Below are 22,343 nucleotides of genomic sequence, written 5' to 3' on the forward strand. Positions count from 1 at the left end.
TTAACAGCTTGGCTTCGTAGTCGTAGAGATATGGTGGCCCATACAGAAGAACATGAATTGGAAGTTAATGCTGGTTCATTTCCATGCGATCGTACTCGATGTGGTACATGTCGTTTCGAGTCATTATTAATACTAATCATGTTTTTGGCCCTAAGAACAGTGTGCCTGTTACGAGTAGATAGATGTACTTGTATTAGTACTAATGTAGTGTATTGCATTATATGCCAGAAATGTGTTTTTATATATAGGTTCGACTAGTACTGTACGTCGTCTTGGTGATCGTTTCGTGGAACATCTCTGCCTGCAACAACTTTTCTATCTATAGTATTTTTCGTTTTGTTATGTTACCTTTGTTTGTATAGCAATAAAAAATGATTATTACTAAAATCTTGAAAGGGTTGAGACATACCTATGTGTGAGGGCGCCCCAACACGGCTTGCCTTACAGGCTGAAATGTCATCTGACAATACACTTTTATCAAGTATATTGACTTCACTGCATCGTCCAACCAACACCCCTAGTGCACCCACCTGTATTTATCTCCACCAACACCACCAACACCAACACCAGCACCACCTCTTTAAAACAAATATGCACATTGCAATTCCATTGCCCCTCTACACAAATAAATTGTGTACAGCAATACTTGGTTTGATAATGTCAGGATACCTGCGATGGCACACTGGGAATGTGTTTCCTTGCAATTGGGTGGTGAGTGTGTCGGAGGCCCGGATGGCGAGTGTCCAAATATTCTATCCTGCTGGAACGCCGTTGGTGGCGCACTGTCAAACACAACCGACTACAATGATATTAACAAATCATAACACAATCTGTCCTTCTCAATTCCCAGCATATGTTAACGACAGTGATTGAAAACGATAACTAATGGGGTGGGGCACCAGAGAACGAACACCTAAATAGAATTTTTCGAATAAAGGAGTTAAACAATTGATGAATCTTGAGTATACACTGAATAATAACGACGCTTATAAAATCCACAATGCAATCCCAGTGTTTTCAAATATAAACCTAGTTAAATACCAAACAAATAAACCGGAGATGTGTGGGTTTTTTTTTTCAATTTGACTTGAAGTATGTACATAGCAGGATACCAGTAATACAATAGAATCTATGACTCATATCAATACATCAATATGAGTTATTTTATTCTGAAATTTTCTTATTCACTCAATTGAAAACAAAACACAACAAATAATTGCCGCCTGCGTAATTCAAAGGGGAATACAGTGCAAGCTGAATACTAACTCCCTAAATGGATTGACACACGTAGGGATATTTCCCAATCAACATACCAGACTAAAGGTCAACATGAGGTCAACCTTTCTACCGACGTTTATATGTCGGTGAACACTGATTAGTGAAACGTGTTACATGCTGTATACTGTGGACACCTTATCAGCCGGAAACATTCTTTACTATATGTGCTAGTTGAAAGTGGCAGTTTGTGAGCTCACGTCTGTTTGATGTTTTTTTTTTTCTCAAGCGTTTCATGCTAAGATATATGAAGTCGTCATCCGTTCTGATCCTGTTTCTATCTTTAGCTTCGGGTTGATACAGAGGTCGCGAGACAAAACAGAGAGAATTCTGTACATATTAGTGGTAGATCAGTAGACAAAGTATAGAGTCCCCATCGAGGTACTGATGGAGGGACAATATACAATATACAGCAATGTTCGACCAACTGTATCTCTTAGTCTGTCTCAGTCTGTGGTAAAACTACTTACCACTAGCAGCAAGTTTCTCTATTGATCACAGTGTAATCTTTCACTCCCTGATGTTTAATTGTAAACAATTTGATGATAAGACCCAGGCTGGTTAGTCACTACACAGACAATATGACACACTTACACTCTTTCACTTCACCTCAGACGAATAAACAAACAACTCCAACATTTGATGTTAAATTAGCAACGAGAACACAATACAACATTAATTATACCAGATTAGATATCGCAAAGTGTACACTAATTAAACATCAGGGAGTGAAAGATTACACTGTGGTAAATAGAGAAACTAGTCTTGCTGCTAGACGATAGGCGAACAAAGTTCGCAGTGAGGGCTTGGATGTTCCATCCTCGATAGCGATGTTCGGTCAGGTGTCGTATTGTATCGGAAGAACATCCGAGGCCTAGCAGATAGACTATACATGGAGAAACTTGCTGCTAGTGGGTAGGTTTATCACATCTTGAAACAGACTAAGAGATATAGTTGGTCGAACATCGTTGTAGAAAATGGTATTGAGGGTCATGTTTTATATCAACTCCTTGTATTACATAACTTTACATTTTTGGGGGATTTTTGGCATTCCACTGCTGCCACCAGTTGTACATTTCACCATTGCCACATCCCACCACTGCCACCGCTGAACCGTACATCAAAACATCAGTCAAATTGCAGCTGATAACCATTACAGTACATTTGTACATTTGTCTTTCATGTTGCGCTTGATGGGCTAGCTTCACAGGCATTTGTTTCCCCAGATATGTATCAGAATGTTTCTATCAACTTACAATAAAATGTCGATAATATCGATAATATTGACGTGCTTAGCCAACTATATATGAAAGGGGTAAAATTACACTTGCTTCTGTGATCGCGCAGGTCCACTCACCGCGAAAGAAAACACAAGGTATAGCTAGCTTCCTTTTTATTTCCAGCCAGGGAGTCATAGCAAATGACATTATATATATATATATATATATATATATATATATATATATATATATATATATATATATATATATATATATATATATATATATATATATATATATATATATATATATATATATATATTACGCTCTGCCACTGCGGTATAGAGCACTGTCTTAGCAGATTGATACCCACCGAGTTATATATATATATATATATATATATATATATATATATATATATATATATATATATATATATATATATATATATATATATATATATATATATATATATATATATTCAAATTAGTATAGTATAAAATGGAAATTAAAAATAGATAACACTGATTATTAGTGGAAAACATACTGAAAACATTTAGCACCGTGAACCTTGACAGTGATAGGGGAGGACCGTAGGCCATAAAAGCTTACCGTCTTCAATCTGATAAAGAAAAAAAACAGCTCTTTTGCTCCTGGAGACAATTAAATACTAGCATGTCAACTACATAGAGGCATTCACAGCAACGGTGGTAGTATAGTGTCTGGCTATCATGCAAAGCTATCGTGTATTAAAAGTGACCACGTGGTAGGCCAAATCCTTTCAAAGTTAATATTTGATATTCTGATAGATCGCGCAACACATCACGTGATTTCAAGAGTCATATAGTACTCAGTGGGTCGTATTTAACAAGGAACAGTGCCTACACCATCTGGTAACATTTCACAGCGGATTACATCAGTCTCTATATCGCCCTTTCTTGACTGTATACACTAGCTCGAAGCGGTATAGTTCTGGTCTTAACTTACATAGTATAAGTCAGTGGCCCAACTCATATATGGCCTTTGCCAGTGTTTGTCTTAATGCTTGAATACACCATAAAGATACGAAAGGTCAAGATGACGTCAGCGATCATAGTGAAAAGTACTCTTCGGCTTTGATTTCAGTGTCAGCCAGCGTATTCCTTCAAGAGGAGGAGGAGAGGTAAGTTAAACCGTTAGCAGGGTCAAGGGCGTTGTATTATCCACGATTTTGTACCGAGTATATGTGACGTACCTATGTACACACATAACACTGTGTGAGAAGTACTAGCAGGAACTTTGTTCATAGTTAAAGGTTTCAAATAGTCTTCAGTAAGTATCGTTCGATAGCGTCTTGTCATGTGTATAGCTACCTCAGCCATATTAGACGTACGTGTCTATTGATTCAGAACGGTTTTATATAGGTGTGGACATCCATAAACCCGTTCCAGATACTTCATGGGTCCGGCTGCTATCGAACCGGAGTCGGGGAAACAGGAAGTCGGTTTGACCCCAGTCCATGCATATTCCAGTGGGCTTTGTATCTGTCATGCTATGAACAATGGTCATCGAAATGTCTAGACTTGGTTGTCTGTTCGTTCCTTAGAATGTTTTTAGAAGACAATATTTTTTCCCCAACTGTTTCTAAATGTTGTCGGTAGACCCAATTTAGTGACATGAACCAGATGTACAGTTAGACTAAAATTGAAGCCCTACAACTGTCTAAAAGTGGCGTCACACGTGTCTGGTGGTGATGGTGGTGGTGGTGCATGGCTACATGCAATGCTATCTTAGACGAACGCCACACTAACAGAACAGATGTGGTGAACATACGACCACCTATTATATTTTGTATGCGAGTTTAAATATGTTACTACAGTCATGGCTTGGTACCCATCCTTTTAGTCAAATTTCCAAGGTCAGCTGATACCATGTAAGCTCCCCATTTGTACCTCTTTGTTCCATTGTTTGTAATGGCCTAGAACTAGTTGTGGGCGTGCTACAACAATGTGATATATGCATGGTATATCGTTCCAGACCACCAAACACAGTAGATGGTAGCTCTGGGTGTATGTACTACGAGGTTCGACACGTAGCATATACATCCAGAGCTAAGTGGATGGTATAGCTAGCATATCGGTGATGCTTCCATGGTATGACCGTGGAAGTAAAGGGAAAGATACTAGTATTACTGTAAAAGATTCTATACGTGTAGATCCAGCAAAATGTTTACGTTTCGGTCACGAGCATACGTGTATTAGTATTACCAAAGTACGTCACTAGTACACCGTATGTTACTACGGCGTAAATCTCTGGCTATACACACTATGGTGTCCACGATGCAGCACTCGTTCCCTCCGGGTTCGAGTGCACCGCTGACCCCATATCGTAGCGTAGGTTAAATATATGGTACTGACTAGCAAAGAATTCCCAGTATTAACAAAGTATATAGGTGAAATGCCATTGTGGAGTTCCGTATTTATATTACCAAACTGCATTGACGACATACATGTGCTGATTGACTTATATATGTATACATTTAATTAGCTCACAGGATATTATTTAATTTTCATAGACTCTAGGCTACCATGTATACAACAATGGTCAGACATCTCCTGTACTTCAACATTTGCCACATTGACGCCCAGACTAATGTAATCATGTACTCTGCTGATGTACATGTACATAGTTGTGTGCTGGCTAGCTAGTTGCATGACTTCATTTGCAAACGCGATATCTGATATGACGTAAGCTTAAGTGTGACAGAAAAAAAAAATTAATCTTAATACACTAACATAGTGTACTGTATATGAATATAGATACTAGTATATCATGGAGAAATATAACGCAGCTATCATGTATAGCAATGTTGTTTAACATTAGAATGTATTATACAGGCAAGATTTACGCCTCACTATGACTCATAGGTTCCACTTACTAGTATTAAAATCAGATCTACTCGAACGCTGGAATTTCCTGATAAGCCTGGAGTTGAGACAACTTTATCATGTTTATAACAGGATGAATCATCCCTATATATAAACGTATTGCTACTACAGCAAAAACAAGGTTGGCACGCCGTTTCACTGATGACAACCGATATTGTTTACACAACACACACATACACACACACACACACACACACACACACACACACACACACACACACACACGTCTTCATCCCGCAAATTTATAACAGTACATGATTTAGAGGTGCCCCACACAATTTGGTTGCAGAAGTATGTAAATAAATCACGCTATAGCTACTCATTAGTTGAAAAAGTAAACAATAGTGAAGCCATCACATGTAGAATCATCAAGTCCATGATTGTGTATAGACAGACACCATAAAGGTAACACACAAACATCACTTACACCTTGTGGGCTCTGTATTCAGTTAATGGTATAAACAGTAACAGCATGCATACTACTACACAAGGTATAATCTGTTCAAGTTCAAACAAAATCCATGGTCAGAAGCCAGTGAAAGTTGGTAGAATCTGTTATATGTAAAGTAGTATGCAAGTAAATGTATGCGTAGTTTTTTTATCGTACATGTATCGTACTCATTCCGTATTTATTTACACGTGGAATATTTTTAGTGAACTTGAATGTGTTTACGTTTGTGTTTGAGTTTATATGTGTGTGTATGTATGTATGTATGTATGTATGTATGTATGTATGTATCATGTATGTATGTATATGTGTGTGTGGATGTATGTGTATGTATGTATGTATGTATGTATGTATGTATGTATGTATGTATGTATGTATGTATGTATGTATGTATGTGTGTGTGTGTGTGTGCGTGTGTGTGTGTATATATATATGTGTGTGTATATATATGTGTGTGTGTGTGGATGTGTCTGTGTGTGTGTGTGTGTGTGTGTGTGTGTGTGTGTCGTTTGTTTTGAACCCGCTTTCTGAACGCCCTGTCATTGTCAATATATTCTGTAGACCAGTACGTTGGTATCCTGTCTGCAATCGTCACCCGGAACTCGCAATATCTCGTCGAAACGTGTACGTACATTATTACATTAAAATAACACCGTTTCCTGGTTACTCATCAATTGTAATTACTCGTACTGTTTAATGTACACTAAAGACAGGAATTTATTTATTCATTTAAGCGCTCAAGGATGTTAGCTTGATATCTAAACTTCGACATGTTTTGTTTTTTTTAACTTAGTAATATTATCGATATGGGAGCGGATCAAAAATATTCTACACGGATATGACATAGGCTAAGCCTGGTATATTGTAAAGTGTATAGATTAGTCACAGACGAGAGACTGCACTATACCATTTCAAACAGAATTTACTACACGCATGTAGAGTGCTAAAAACAGGTCGAACCACAAAATTATGAACTTTAGTAGAACAGGCAATCTAGCTGTTGGATGTCAAAGGTCACAATGTACATCTTATGTTTACACAAGGTTTAGTGTTCATGATACACAGCTGATTGACATTTCGTGACGAAATGCATATACACATAACTATTAATTATTTTCAGCTTCCATCGGTCAGTGCTAGGGCTCTTCTAATTCTGAACTAAACCCGGCACTCTGTATAAGTGTGTGGATATATATATTAACCTTATATATAATAGTTTAATACGTAGTTGGTTTGCCTTGATGATAAGTGCATAAAGGTACGGTAAGCGGACACTAGGCATAAAGTACTTGCAGAAGATAAAGAACGAGAGAACATAAATAAATACAGAGCCTACACTGTGTAAGTGATGTTTGTGTGTTATATTTATGGTGTCTATCTCAACATGAAACCTTGTGATCAGACTCACTAATCTTAATAGTTCATAGCTTTGACTCGAGCTCGGTCTAGGGAAATGGACTGTAAGTGTGTCTAACATCATGGTATACTATTCAATATCGACTCGGATTTTGACTGCTAAGTGCAGAAAAAAAATGTGCAATATTTCTCAAAGGCTCAAATATTGGACGTTTTTATAATAAGTCTTCTAAATTTATCAAAGTGTGGCTGATTACGGTAATAAGATGAAAAGAATTTTGCTCTGCTATCGGAGTGAGCAACAGAGTAGGAAGTGAAATTCATCTGCTACTGACGTTTTTACAGTAATTACAAACTCTTCTCTCTCTCTTTGAGTGTTATATACGTCTACCTGATTCAATGTGCAAGTTATGTGCTGAGAGACGGAACCTGCAGAGAACATTATTAAACCTTATGATCACTTTTAAATGCCTTGATTACAAGTAGAGGACATTCAAGAAATAGTACGAGGCTACATTAAGAGCTATATATTGACTTGTAAAATCCACCTATGTATATCGTAGCGTATTTGTTATATAGCACGAACGAAATCGCATTGTCGTCAAACAAAACAGCCTTTTTACGGCACCATCCAAGAGGTGTGTCAAATATGAAAAGAAGATCTGGTTTGAGACCCATCGTCGTAAACCATAGCCTCTTTTACGGCACCATCCACCGCCGAGAGGTTGTTATTTCGCAGTGTCGCGGATGTATACAGACGTATATAAGAGGCACAAGTACTGTCCCGATCTAAATTCTGATTCGGTTCGAAATCGAATCGAATTCGGTATTGTGTTTCAGTCAACTCCCTTGGGAGTATAATTAGCATATAGCAGAGTACCTACTCTGAGTGATACACAGCACTGTCGCTCTGTCAATGTGAAACAACAGATACCAAGTCTGTGTCTGTAACTAAATACATTGCAAAACGCAAAATGTGTAAAAACTTTGTTATTGTATGCACAACAACAAACATTTTACACAATCATTTGCCAGTCTTTCGCAATTGATTGAAAATAAGGACTTGGCATATGTTGTTTCACGTTGATTTTTCAAGTAGAACGCCATGGTAAAGTTGTTCTATCAATTAAAAATCCAAAATGAATACCCTAATCCTCATCCCCATATGGCCACATTAAAGGTGTAGAATTTCATAAAACGTATATAGTGGGAACTAGTGACAAATTGATTCACAACCTTCATTTAACACAATGTATCGTAGTTAGTTTGTACATGACGCAACAGTTGCTTCCCTCTCCGATCCAAGGCCAGGGGAAGTTGAACCAGAATTTCCAAAAGGTCAGTGATTTTCAAAAGTTAATGATCAGCTTAACAAGGTTTCGTGACGTATTTTTTCACAAAATACTATTTTTGTCACCAGAGACGTGTGTTTTTACTGTGTCGATGCCACAAAGCAAAGAGACTTCGTTGTTATTAATGAATTTTCTTACTGAAGACCAAATGATTCACCTGAAAGAAAACGAAACTAGACCAATGAAAACATATTACACTTTTGTTTTAGAATATATATGGTTTTTTTTGTTGCTATTATCTTCATGGCCAACAGTTGGGGCGGGACAAAGGGGAACTTGAAAACCAATTACTTGTGTATTGAAGACTATTGTAATAATGAACATCATATTACCTTGCATTTTCATTCCAAAGACAATAATGTGAGTCTAACCCCCACCGTGCATGGATGTCAACGTACCCGTTCACAGGATACATACCGGCATGGTATATTGTGAAACGATACACGATCTAATGACACTGTCTTCATTTATATTTTCGTAGGTCAAAATATATCTTATTAATATCATAACCACAACTTTACATCATATCAGCAACCGTGTCGTATAAGTTCTATCACATCTGCAGTCGAAATGACTCGGTCTACGTCGCGGTTATACATTTATATGTGATTCAGCCTTCCTTTTCACTAAAGTGATGAGCAAAGCGGGCTCACAGACCTGCAACGTGGACAGGCTATCCGTCTCCAGCCTGTCAGGTATGGCCATTCATCTCAAGCTTACAGGAGGAGTATCTCGACTTCCATCTGTTACTTGAGATTTGCGTGTTAAAGAATGACTTTCTTACCTCACACATACATACCGGATATTGTTCACTTTGCACTAGGGGAAGGAAATGACAAAAATGTGAGTTTTTTTCAGTTTTGTCGAATTTAATATCCTGTAACTTATGACACAATAAAACATAGGTGTTTCTTTCATTAACTCTATCTATTTCGATTGAATTAAGAGAAGGACAAACCAATTTATTTTACAGCGATGGTGATTATGCAAATCTGATACCGATCATAAGAGGAATAATATTTAACATGAAGGCCTTTATGACAGGTAAAGCAGTACTCTGAAATCCTTGTTGACAGTTACATTTGTAAGATTTGTTACCAGATGTAAATTAGTACTCTGAAAGTCTTATTGACAGGTAAAGCTATACTCTGAAAGTCTTATTGACAGGGAGTGCTATACTCTGAAAGTCTGATTGACAGGTAAAGGTATACTCTGAAAGTCTGATTGACAGGGAGTGCTATACTCTGAAAGCCTTGTTGACACTGAGGTAAAGCTATACTCTGAAAGTCTGATTGACAGGTAAAGCTACACTCTGAAAGTCTTATTGACAGGTAGTACTATACTCTGAAAGCCTTGTTGACAGGTAAAGGTATACTCTGAAAGTCTGATTGACAGGGAGTGCTATACTCTGAAAGCCTTGTTGACACTGAGGTAAAGCTATACTCTGAAAGCCTTGTTGACAGGTAAAGCTATACTCTGAAAGCCTTGTTGACAGGTAAAGCTATACTCTGAAAGTCTTATTGACAGGGAGTGCTATTCTCTGAAAACCTTGTTGACAGGTAAAGCTATACTCTGAAAGTCTTATTGACAGGGAGTGCTATACTCTGAAAGCCTTGTCGAGGTTTTAACTTCACAAAAGGTATCCCTGTGATCAATAACGTCGATATTATAATATTCATCGTAAATCATAAAGTGATATACATATTTCTGGATGTCCTTCTATAGATGTTTTTATCTCTTCTCCTTGAAACCACCTGGCTCTTCCACCAGATAACTTTATTGACTACAAATGGCCTCGTCATAATCTAAACTGACGTCAAAACGTCATCGACAAATGCAATCGTTTCTATGAAGTAGCGAAAGAATGGAATGTCAGTATAGACACAGACTATGGTATAGAATACAGTTATTGCTAAGCTTACTAATGGTTCACTGAGTTTCATAAGTTATAATTGTGAATGGTCTAGATATATGGTTATCTCTGTCCACTACATCAATCGTTAAGCCCGTCTTGGATAGATTCTTATGATTTCATTACGATTCCAACATATCAACTTTATATAGTGTTAAATATAAAATTTCACTGAACGAAAACATTTGCCACGAGTCTGTGGTCAAAGATACCATCTGTTGATTCAAAAATATCGGACGGACGGACGGACAGACAGACAGACAGACAGACAGACAGACAGACAGACAGACAGACAGACAGACAGACAGACAGACAGACAGTCAGACAGACAGACAGACAGACAGACAGACAGACAGACAGACAGACAGACAGACAAAGAGAAAAATTAATAAATAAAGAAATATATGAATAATTACATAAATAAAGTAATGCAAATGTAAATATAAACAAGTCCTACTTAAACGTTGTTGTTGTTGTTGTTGTTGTTGTTGTTGTTGTTGATGACATTCGGAGAAATTCAACACCAATATTTCTTTACATGAATACATGTACGTACACTGCAGTAGCATGAATAATGGCGACTTGTCATTTTGAAAATATATAAATAATAATCTTTACAACACCGAGTGCAAGTCAATACACTATGTGACACGGTTTTCAAGACTTATAGCTAAAAATAGAAAATGTGATTTACTATCATTTAATCTGTCTAACTACTTTTTGTAAGATTTCGAACAACGCGTGGAATTTTTGATTGCGTATAATTGACTCCCGCACTCAAACGAGATGTGATTATGTCATTCACAACCGAATATTTGCTAAAGAGACACGTTCTCAGGTTTTTTTTATCATTTGCGTTCTATCTCAGGCGTGTATTTATATATGTTGGTTGTCTACGATTACAGTGTGCCAATATGAACATCATGGACTTCATGATTCGTCGAAAAATAAAACCCTTGGTTTAGAATGTCGCCATTAAGCTTACAATACAGTTCTGATAGGAATATATACACTCAAAAATAGGACAGCGGTTTGACTGACTCGTTTCTATAGCAACCGAACAAATACAATTTGATTGCAAGACATTACTCATGGCGGCAACAATACAATTAGTTCTATACTGTACTGTACTGTAACATACACCATGTTTAATTGATAAGAACACGTGTACAGTTTCACACAAACTTATCATTAACAATTTTCAATTGCAACTCTCAAAACAAGTAACATCATTAGTGGTTTTATTTCAAGAGCCACGACGTTGAAAGTTGAAGAAGTTTGATCCCCAGTCAATTACATGGAGTATCACAAAGCTGCAACAATAAGGGTCAATTTCTCCACAACTGACTGTAGATGTAGATGTAGATACAGCGAGAAAAACGTAGTCATCGTATAAGCATAATCGAATCAAGGTTTAAGTAGTAACATATCCATGGTTAAGTGTCTGTGTGGGGGTCGGTGTCACGAAGATATGTCTGTCCGTCTGCCTGTCTGTCTGTCAGTCTGTCTGTCTGTCTCTGTCTATCTGACTGTCTGCTTCAGTTTGCCTTATAGATCCGACTATCTGTTTGTCTTACTGATTGACTGACTGTCAGTCAGTCTGTCTGTCTAAATGTCTGTATGTATGTATGTATGTATGTATGTATGTATGTATGTATGTATGTATGTATGTATGTATGCATGTATGTATGTATGTATGTATGTATGTATGTATGTATGTATGTATGTATGTGTGTGTGTGCCTGCCTGCCTGCCTGCCTGCGTGCATGCATGCATGCTTGTGTATGTATGTATGTATGTATGTATGTATATATGTATGTATGTATGTATGTATGTATGTTGACTGTCTGTCTTGACAGTCTGTTTATCTGTCTGTCTCAGGTATGGGTGGATGTGTGGGTTGGTGGGTGGGTGGTTGGATGGATGGATGGATATATGCATATGTCTGTTAAGGCAGAATTGCGCCGCGGAAAAAAGTTCTTAAAATTTCGAAAAATATGGGGGGGGGGGGTCCCGCCTCGTTTGCAAGGAATTGAGCAACTTTCAAAGTTTTATTTCCCCATGTATTCGATGGCCATTTTGGATCAAAAATGGGTGAATTTTTATATCAACTGCTATTTTATTTATTTATTATTTATTTCTTGTAAGTAAACGCGCTACACCTGCGTCTCAGCGCGTTGTACAGACTGTAGTTTTAAAAAATTGCAATAAAGTAAAGAAAATAACAACACACAAAAAGGGGCTAGGTGTAAAACTGGCCAATTAAAATAATTCACAATGTATAAAAACTGACAAGTTAAAATCAATCACTTAAAATGTTGTCTAAAAAGATATGTCTTTAAACTACGTTTAAAAATGTCAACAGTCATTATATTTCTCATTTCAAATGGAAGTGAATTCCACAGAGAGGGTGAGCACACTGAAAAAGCCCTCTGGCCATAAGATCTATTGAAATTGCCACGTGGTTGGACTAAGAGTAGCTTTTCAGCTACTTCATAATTTGTATGGTGACCTCTGATGTTTTTCGGGATATTATTAACGGAGGGTGGTGGTGGTGGCGGTGGTGGTGGTGGTGGCGGTGGTGGTGGTGGTGGTGGTGGTGGGGTAACGTTTTCGTGGGCAAAGCAACAGCGAGAGTTTAAGACTTGTATATTCGACAATGATGTACATGCTTCTTTCGTATGAAAAATTCTATCAGCTGCTAAGCAAGGAGGTGAAATACCATCTTTTATTATACGTTGTCAATCACTTTAAGTTTCTTGTCGGCAATCATCGCATTTTAGCGGCTGAGTAGGTTTGTCACTCGTAAGTACTAAATTTTGTGAGATAATAAAATATCACGTTTTCATTATCCTGTATTTCTAATTCACATTTATGCGACTGACGGATATAATTTATGATAAATATAGGGTTTTTATCAGGTATGTTTCATTGCCATGGCAACAAGTAAGGAATACGTGATGTCATTATTGAACGGTGCTTTATATTTTTTGCCTTCATTATATTGTCAGATCTATCGTTGCATTTCTCATTCGCCGTCTCTCAACAAGTGGTGACATCTACAGTCAACACCGTTGACATTTGACAAAGGGCATTCCATCTCAATTAGTCCTGAGAATATGGTATGTATGTATGTATGTATGTATGTATGTATGTATGTATGTATGTATGTATGTGTGTATTTGTGTATGTGTGTATGCATGTATGTATGTATGTATGTATGTATGTATGTATGTATGTATGTATGTATGTATGTGTGTGTGTATGTATGTATGTGTGTGTGTATGTGTGTATGTATGTATGTATGTATGTATGTATGTATGTATGTATGTATGTATGTATGTATCAATCAATCAGTTTATTTCATAACAATAAGGCCACAGGCCCAAAGAGCAAACAGTAATACAAGCGTATGTATGTATGTATGTATGTATGTATGTATGTATGTATGTATGTATGTATGTATGTACGTACGTACGTACATGAACAGTAACTTGAAGCCTACAAGATGTTCAGCTACTGCTAGTCTAGAGGCTGTCAGTGGTTTGGAATCCATCTTTGGGTAAGGATTCAATGCCACGGATAGAATCTAGTTTAGGCCACTGGTAAGTAGTGCTTGAATACAGCTTTGTCATATTTCACATTGCCTGTGGTATTTGGAAAATCTTTCACTACGGGAATCGCGTTGAAATATGATAGTGTTATTATATGTACCTAATTGACGTCATGTGGTGATCCCAGCAGCCTTCTATGCAAGTAGCTGCCGGCACAACACTCAAATTGGTAGCAAGAGCTAAGAAGCTCAGCCTTGATAACTTAAGCCGTTTTAGAAAATGAAAAACGCAAATGCAGTAACTATGGTTTTATTTAGAGGAAAATGTTGAAGCTGTTCATTCCAGACAATTGAATGTTAGCAGGTGACGTTTGTGCGAGTTTAACCCCGAGACTGTTTTACCCTGCACTTTTAAACCCTGATCATGAATTGGGTGTAATTAGTATTTACTACCCGAAATCATGCCTTTCCACTGCTTAGTTAACCATTCAGGTGATCTCATTGGCTGATTCTGCCATTCCATAAAGTTCTTTACACCCCTCCTACGTAGAACTTCCTTTGCCTGTTGCGAAAGTCATTCGATTTCCTATTTTCATACAGGACAGCGGTCTATGGGTTATGTTACTCTGGATGCCATAGTGGTATCGAATCATCTCTAACCTCATCGTTGGGCCAAGTATACCTTCCGATTCAAACCCGTGGATAGCTAGGTATATGTCTACGTGTATGTTCACTTTACATTATATAGGCAACAGTTTTCTTCACTTTCTCTCCCAGCTGTTTGCCACCAATGCGTTGATGCGATCGACAAGTAAGTAAAGCGTTGAGCAAGAGAAGATATCACGTAGGTTATTAGATTGCGAATTGCAGATGGACTTAAAGCCAAGTGTTTGGGGTTATCTGATGTTTCGTCTGCCTCTCACAACCGTGCTGTGGAAAAGATTGAAATACGAGGATCTATATATAGACGAAATACACTACATGGTCCAAGGCTGGACAAGCTGGAAGTCACGTTTGCGTTTTTATCGGATATGTTGTCAATGACGACATTGTTATTTCGAAGCAAATGTGAAAATAATTGGACGGGACGCCCTCACACATCGGCCAACCCCTCGGTGAGAGGAGGCCGGTGAGGGCGAAACGTCAGAACGTATCTTACAGTCTAACGTCTATCACGACTTATGCCCTTTATCTGTCATAATGTTGACACATTGTTTGACATGTACGGGATTAGCAGTCCTCTACCGGAGCTAATATTAAAGTTTGTGTAGCGGGTTATAATCAACTCCTTGTCTGAGTTGTTGCTGAAGTCTTATCAGTAATGGATAGTGTAAGACAAAGGGGGATTTAGAAGGTGTGAATTGGGTTGACCTTTGTAGTTCAAGTAAAACCAGTCCAGCAAAGTCAGAAACCATATGCCTGCACATGGAAGTATATGGGAAGCCTCCATGGTCTCAAGAATGAAATGCAAGAGGACCAAAATTACGAGGAGAACTTAATTACAGAGAAAAATAGTTGTGGAGTAAAAATAAGTCATACTACTGTACCATGAATGGAGTAGTGACTGCACAGTAAGGGTTTAAGGATGAAGGGCACAACTGTAACCATTCAAAAGAAACGGTAAACATTTAAAAAACGAATTTTACACAGATCTTCATATGAGCTACACTATAACATAAGACACGTCTCGTTGTTCAGCCCTATCAGGGCTTGTGAATGATGCATGGCTTATTTGTTTCGCCGTGAACACTGCATGCTGTGTGTGTCCCCATCCGAATGTGTACACTTTTATCTCAGTATTATCATCACCTAGCCTGGCAAGGGGTGAGACAGTGTGTACTTTATCTTGGGACAAATGTAGATTAGATTTCCGGACTACTTATATGGGAGAGATTGAGTTTGAATATTGCACAGTGTACTATAGCTCTGAGTAATATCGACTTTGACCCCTGACCTTCAACCCCAACACTTCAATATCTCTATGGCCACATTTAATAGATATAAATCAGATATTTTAATCCGTTTTTAAATTTAATTCTTTTCTTCTTCTTATTTCAGAGTATTGAACGTCTACGAAGAAATACGATGAATCTTGAGAAAGTTATTCTAATTGTCGCTATAATCTACATCGTCAACATCATCTTCTATGTGAGTTTTTACTTCAGGAGTTCAAAGGATACATCATCATCCGGGGTATCGCAGAGTATATTTTTTGGACCCGGTGGGAGAAATTGGTTCATCGCAGAAGCAGAAGACGTGAGTCCACCACAATACAACAACACAAACAATCTAACGGGGTCAAGGGTTAATTTAGATGTATATCATCACATTATCAATCAACCAGATACGTGTATAGGACGCGATGTGTTTATCCTTGGCTTGGTAACTACGGCACCACAACATGTCAAAGAACGCAAAGCTATTCGGGATACGTGGGCCAGTGTGAAGCAGGCCGGGAGTAAGCGGATAGTGTCACTCTTCCTGGTCGCTAAAACTGAAGACCAACGTTTAACAAAACTCATACGAGATGAAGGTGTTAAATACAAAGATATACTACAGTTTGATTTCGATGAACATTATTTAAATCTCACTCTGAAAACTCTCCTCGGATTTCGTTGGGCTACCAAGCACTGTCCCAATGCAACGTATGTTCTTAAAACGGACGACGACGTTTTTGTAAATTATTATTCCCTCGCCAAAAACTTGACCAACATGCCAAGAAGTGAACTTGCGTACGGATATGCCTACTATAATATCACCCCAAGTCGGAATCATACGAACAAATGGTTTACACCGTGGGATATGTATAAAGAAGATAAGTTTCCGTCATATCTGGTCGGTACAGGATATCTTTTATCGAAGGACCTTGTCAGGGACGTAAACACTGTATCCAAAAAGATGGAGTTTATCAGTTGGGAGGATGTGTTCGTCGGTATTGCTCTCAATAAACTTCAGATTCCTCTCATTCATGACTGGAGATTTGATACATTCTCCGGGCATACTCGATTGAAAGATCCTTGTACATATTACCCGTTATTTACATCACACCACAAAAACCCACTTCGTCTCCGTTACATGTGGAAGATGTTCATGAAACACTCTGCGGAATGTGAAAAGAAACTTTCTCCTGTCCCCCAACAGGAAAATGAATTCAAAGTTGTTATTTAAACAATAATGTACGCCCTCCCAGCCCATAATGGACGAAAGCAAACTTTGAACGACATAATGGGCGAGGCGACAGCCGAGCCCATTATGGAGTGCAAAGTTTGCTTGAGTCCATTATGGACTGGGAGGGCATACATTATTGTTATTATTTTATAGTTTTGCCAATGCCAGTGAATTTGTAGCCCGAGAAACGCAAAACAACGTATAATATACACAGCGCTGAACATCGTCTGCCATGTTTGGCCCGGAAGCTGAATACTAATCCTAGCGACACACGTACGTACATAAGCTTGTATTGTTATGCTCGTTCCGGGCCCGCGATATAACGGCATACATTATCAGTAATAATGTACAGCGATGACGTCACAAAATTCACTGGAATTGGTAATGCTATAATATAATACGTGATACTGGTCAGCGAGATATGGAATGAACTTGATAATATGGTCGACCATCCTTCCTGGCAATCTGTACTGGTATTCACAGTAAAGAAATGCGTGCAGGCAAACTCACAAATTGGTAGCCGTGGATAAACGAAATCTGTGTGTGTACATTTTGTATGCATGTATTATCAATAATATAAACTGAATGAATAACAAATAGCTATAATGATAATACCCTGACGACGGTAACGCATTGAATAGCGTTATTTTAATTAACATATTGGAGTCGGATACCAAAAAGTGACTTTAAGTTATGGAACTTCAGATATCGATGAATATGGAACGACATGCATTGGGGGGGGGGGGGAGAACGCCGAAAATACTGGCAAATATGTGATATGATCAAATGTATATATATTTTTGAATACATGATATCAATTATTTTTCGAAAATTGTGATGAAATAGCAATAATTCTGTGTGATACAACTTGTGACTTTTGAACGCCTATAGGTACATGGCTTAATATAGAGAATGTATGTTTAATATAGAGGAGGAAAACACAGGGGAAGTATTTTCATAACATGAAATAGAAACATGGAGACTGTATGTTTCAGAAATATAGAAACATACATGTGGCAGAAATATGGAGACTGTATGTTTCATATGTGGCAGAAATATGGAGGCTGTATGTTTCACATGTTTCTCGAAACATGGAGAATGTATATTTCACATATGAGACAGAAACATGGAGACTATGTTCATGATACATAAACATGGAGACTGTATGTTTTACATAGGACAGAAACATATGGAGATTGTATGTTTTACATTTGACAGAAACATGGGGACTGTATGTTTTACATGTTTCTAGAAACATGGAGAATGTATATTTCACATGTGACAGAGACATGGAGACTGTATATCTTACATGTTTCTGGAAACATGGAAAATGTATATTTCACATCCGACAAAAACATGGAGACTGACAGACTGTATGTTTTACATGTGACAGAAACATGGAAACGGTATGTGTCACATATGATAGAGACATGCCAGTCCTGTATTTTTGTAAATGTGATCAGTTTTGGCTAAAATGTTGACATGATATCAATAAATAGGGGTCATGTTCTTGTTTGGGGGAGGGGGGGGGGATGAAATATTCGAATACGTTACTGGAAAAAAACAGTTTATTCAAATAATTGGGAGTTGAAAGTGATTGGTGTACAGAACATGTAAATAATCACTACCAAATTATGATAAACACTAAACAATTATTAAAACGATATATTATTCATAATCAATAATTTTTACACCAGTGCACGTAAATATTACACAAAATACCATAAAATATTATCTAAATCACTTTTAGTATCACGACGCCAGAACTAACTTGATCCATAAATTGTTAAAAAGTAATAAAATGAAAAAGAAAAAAAATGATTTATTTACACTGCATTTAGATTATTAATATATATTTTTATCGAATTTTACTGATGTATATAAAGCAAGGTGAACGGTCAACGCAATACACGTAATACATTCCACACACATTAGCTCTATTTTAAAAGTAGAGTCGTGGTTTACACCCCTAGTTAACCTACCTCTATAATTAGGGAGCTGGTAGGATAAAGGTCTGTTAAGTGAAGGATTTAACCCTATTTGCTTACATAAGCTTCAATTGACTGTATGCGCCCCTGGGACATAAAATGGTCTTTGTACCGTAATAGGTCCGAACCAAGAGTAATAATTGTAAAGCGCTTTGTTCACAGTGTGGTGAGCGCTATTTCAAAACTCCTACTAATTACTGTTATAAGATTACATCGAATTTCACAATACCGTACAGCTTTTCTGTTTGATACAACCACGCAGAAACCAATAAGAAACTTGACATGCTACACTTTTAAGAAAGCAAGATTGAATGAGTACAGTTTCTTGCTACATTTTGTCATTTTACGCGCCCTCCATCGGGTGTTTGATACTGAGGAAAACTTTGGAGCCCGAATGTCTGCATGGAGTTGCAATACATTTAAATGAGTTACTTAATTTAGACTAAAATGTAACAAGAAAATGCGACCTTGCTATTGAAGTGTGGCATATGTAGTTTCTTGTTTGTTTCTGCTTGGTTGTATCAAACAGAAAAGCTGCATGGTATTGTGAAATTCACTGTACTAAGCTACCTGTTAATGGTATTGTGAAATTCACTGTACTAAGCTACCTGTTATCTTTAATCGTGTATAATTAACACCAGAAAGGGATTAATAGTTTTGAAATGTAATCAAACGATATGATATCCCTCATAGTTATTTTTTGTGACATCTAAGCAAAGAACCAACGATACATCAAATATATAAATACCGAAGCATTGTGACATTTCACTCAGCGGAAAACAACGTCACGGAACTGCAACAGTAAATCTATATTATTCGTAACATTTATCACCCAATTACAGTTGATTTCTGTGCCTGTCACAATGCTAATGGCTGAGTAACAATGTATTCTGTAAATTTTAAAGATGATGACATAGTTATGAACTCATATTTATATTATATATTATTATAGGTCTTCAAGTGAAAAAGCCAAAAGGATTGCTATTATGTTATGGAAACACTACTCGTTTGTTATAAAACAGGCGCTATCTCATATGATATTCAATTCATACTGCCTCCGTTCTTAATGTTTGACATTTTAGTTGAAACACTGTAAAGAAACATGATGTAGGTATGCAATTGACAACCTAAGCTACATTTTAAAGATCTGGATTATTGTGACGTCATTTGTGGTCTAAGCCCTTTTCTAAAAGAGTGTCGTCTACCTGTGTAATAATGTATGACAAGTTACGTTGACAGAATGTATGTTGGTTGTATAAACTGTAACAGCAGCACAGCAACCTCACTTACAAATGTTCATAATATTTGTTGCGCAAAGGGGTACTGCAATAACACATACCTTTCGGTGAAAGTGTTATACATGTACACATTTTTCTCTCGGCAATAAGTTCTGTATACTTGATGTAAATAGTATTATTTCTTCTGGCATTTAGTCGAAAAACTGAGTTTGTTCGAGAAAAAAAATATTGTTACCAGTATTCTTTTCACTATTTAATTGATAATGTATTTACTGTTAAAGTATGCATTTTAGTTATTTTCCGAAGTCGTGACGTCAAATACCCGTATTTACAACAGTAAAGGTCCACTGTCGTCGACAGCGCATGCGTGTAAATATGCATCAGGTGTACAAAGAATTGAGTATATGACGAGGGCGAATCATATTTTATAGACAAATCACTGTTGCTCATAGAGTCAGAGAAATTTAACGAGAATAACACATTTTCGCTGATATCTCGACGAAATCGTTAAGGGTGTACTGCAATATGGTCTGACACCACTTGTGAAGTAAGCTGGAGTTTCATAGCTTGGAAGTAGCAGTTGAGGTTGGGTCTCCCCTGTTCTCGCGAGATACGTGATGTCATACCATTGTGGTACACCTCTGGATGTCAAGATGTTTGCGAAAATTTGATATCATTATTCTCAATAATTTTCTGACGCTATGAATTGCAATATCTTATAAGTTTAACTTGAACCAAGAGTCCAAAACAATCATTCTTGAATCACATTTTTTTCAGCTGTACACAATTTCGTGGATTTTTTTTGTCCAGGCTACCTTAGAAGTACTTAGTTCGTTCGTGACAACACCTCCATAAGATAATGATCAAATAGATTTCTCTAATATGCAATTTTGCGACTGCGCTTCTGACGACAGTGGTGTTGAATTCTTTCAAAGAGCACCGGTTTCTCCTTAAAGAAATATAGGTGTTAGTTTCCTGCCAATTCCGCAATGCAACGAAGGTGTTATTTTCCCAATAATTTGAGAGCGTAAAACATATTACACAATATTTTATCAAATGTGTATAGTGAAGCAATAAAAACAATGATATGTTAATACAGTGTTTTGACTTTTCATTTTTATCAAAACAGAGAATAAGAATAATCTAGATGTAGATCACGATTTTACCAGATTGATGACGTAATGCGCCGAAGATTGTTTAAGACTGAATATAATCTACGTTCCGATACGTGATTTCACAACGGATATGATACAGTTGGCGGTAAAGAATCGGGTGTTAATGACAAAGCCATGCCAGGAAGCTTGCAGCAATCGACAATTGCACAGAATTGATAATCTAGACAATCGGATATTGTACTTCGAGGTATGCAACCTCTAATGTAATAACTTGTCACTTACGGTCGATGATCTCATGGAAATGATGCGTTGCCTAGTAACCTATTTGCATCAGGAGATCTGTTCCTATCTATCCAATTGTTTTCTACAGTCAACACATCTCAAGTATATTATGTATGCTGTATGCTACATCTACTGTAACAGTAAGTTGTGTTGGTTCTCATTATGTTAATAATACAGCATCGATTTTTTTTCCAGTGTAAATAAATTCAATTGGTGAGATGTGCATTAATGAGGAAAAAACGTGTGGGTTCATATTGTGGACATGACCATGGAGTAGAGCGTAATGTCTGTGTGGCGGCTAAACATGAATATAGGGTAGTGAGTTAGGTCTACGACGTCTGACGTCAAACAGGTGAATATTGGGTAGGAGGAAATCTGCCACGATGTTCAAACTCTATTAGTTATAACTGGAGTATCATTTTTCGATTACACAACCACGATATATTCACTGAAAATTGTTTAAATGCAAACAATCAGACATTATACATGTTACGGTGGTCGGTATAATC

At 37.3% G+C, this 22,343-nt stretch overlaps 1 protein-coding gene across 3 annotated transcripts; it reads left to right on the top strand.

The window, feature by feature from the left end:
- The first annotated feature begins 3,339 nt into the window (after nucleotides 1-3,339).
- Nucleotides 3,340-22,022, top strand: LOC144447316 (beta-1,3-galactosyltransferase 5-like). Of its 3 annotated transcripts, none has more exons than XM_078137272.1 (3): nucleotides 3,340-3,657; nucleotides 14,644-14,854; nucleotides 16,102-22,022. In XM_078137272.1, the coding sequence occupies exon 3, from the start codon at nucleotides 16,129-16,131 to the stop codon at nucleotides 17,209-17,211; it is 1,083 nt and encodes a 360-aa protein (XP_077993398.1). In that variant the 5' UTR covers nucleotides 3,340-3,657; nucleotides 14,644-14,854; nucleotides 16,102-16,128; the 3' UTR covers nucleotides 17,212-22,022. The 3 variants fall into 3 exon arrangements, with proteins under 3 accessions (XP_077993398.1, XP_077993400.1, XP_077993399.1); XM_078137274.1 differs by having other exon boundaries at nucleotides 14,644-14,753; XM_078137273.1 differs by lacking the exon at nucleotides 14,644-14,854.
- Nucleotides 22,023-22,343: the final 321 nt, after the last annotated feature.

Source organism: Glandiceps talaboti, chromosome 16, assembly GCF_964340395.1.
Source record: "Glandiceps talaboti chromosome 16, keGlaTala1.1, whole genome shotgun sequence".
NCBI classification, from domain to species: Eukaryota; Metazoa; Hemichordata; class Enteropneusta; family Spengelidae; genus Glandiceps; species Glandiceps talaboti.

What these genes read in the sequence shown, in the direction of transcription:
- LOC144447316 (XM_078137272.1), top strand. Translation starts at nt 16,129, where the DNA reads ATGAATCTTGAGAAAGTTATTCTAATTGTCGCTATAATCTACATCGTC.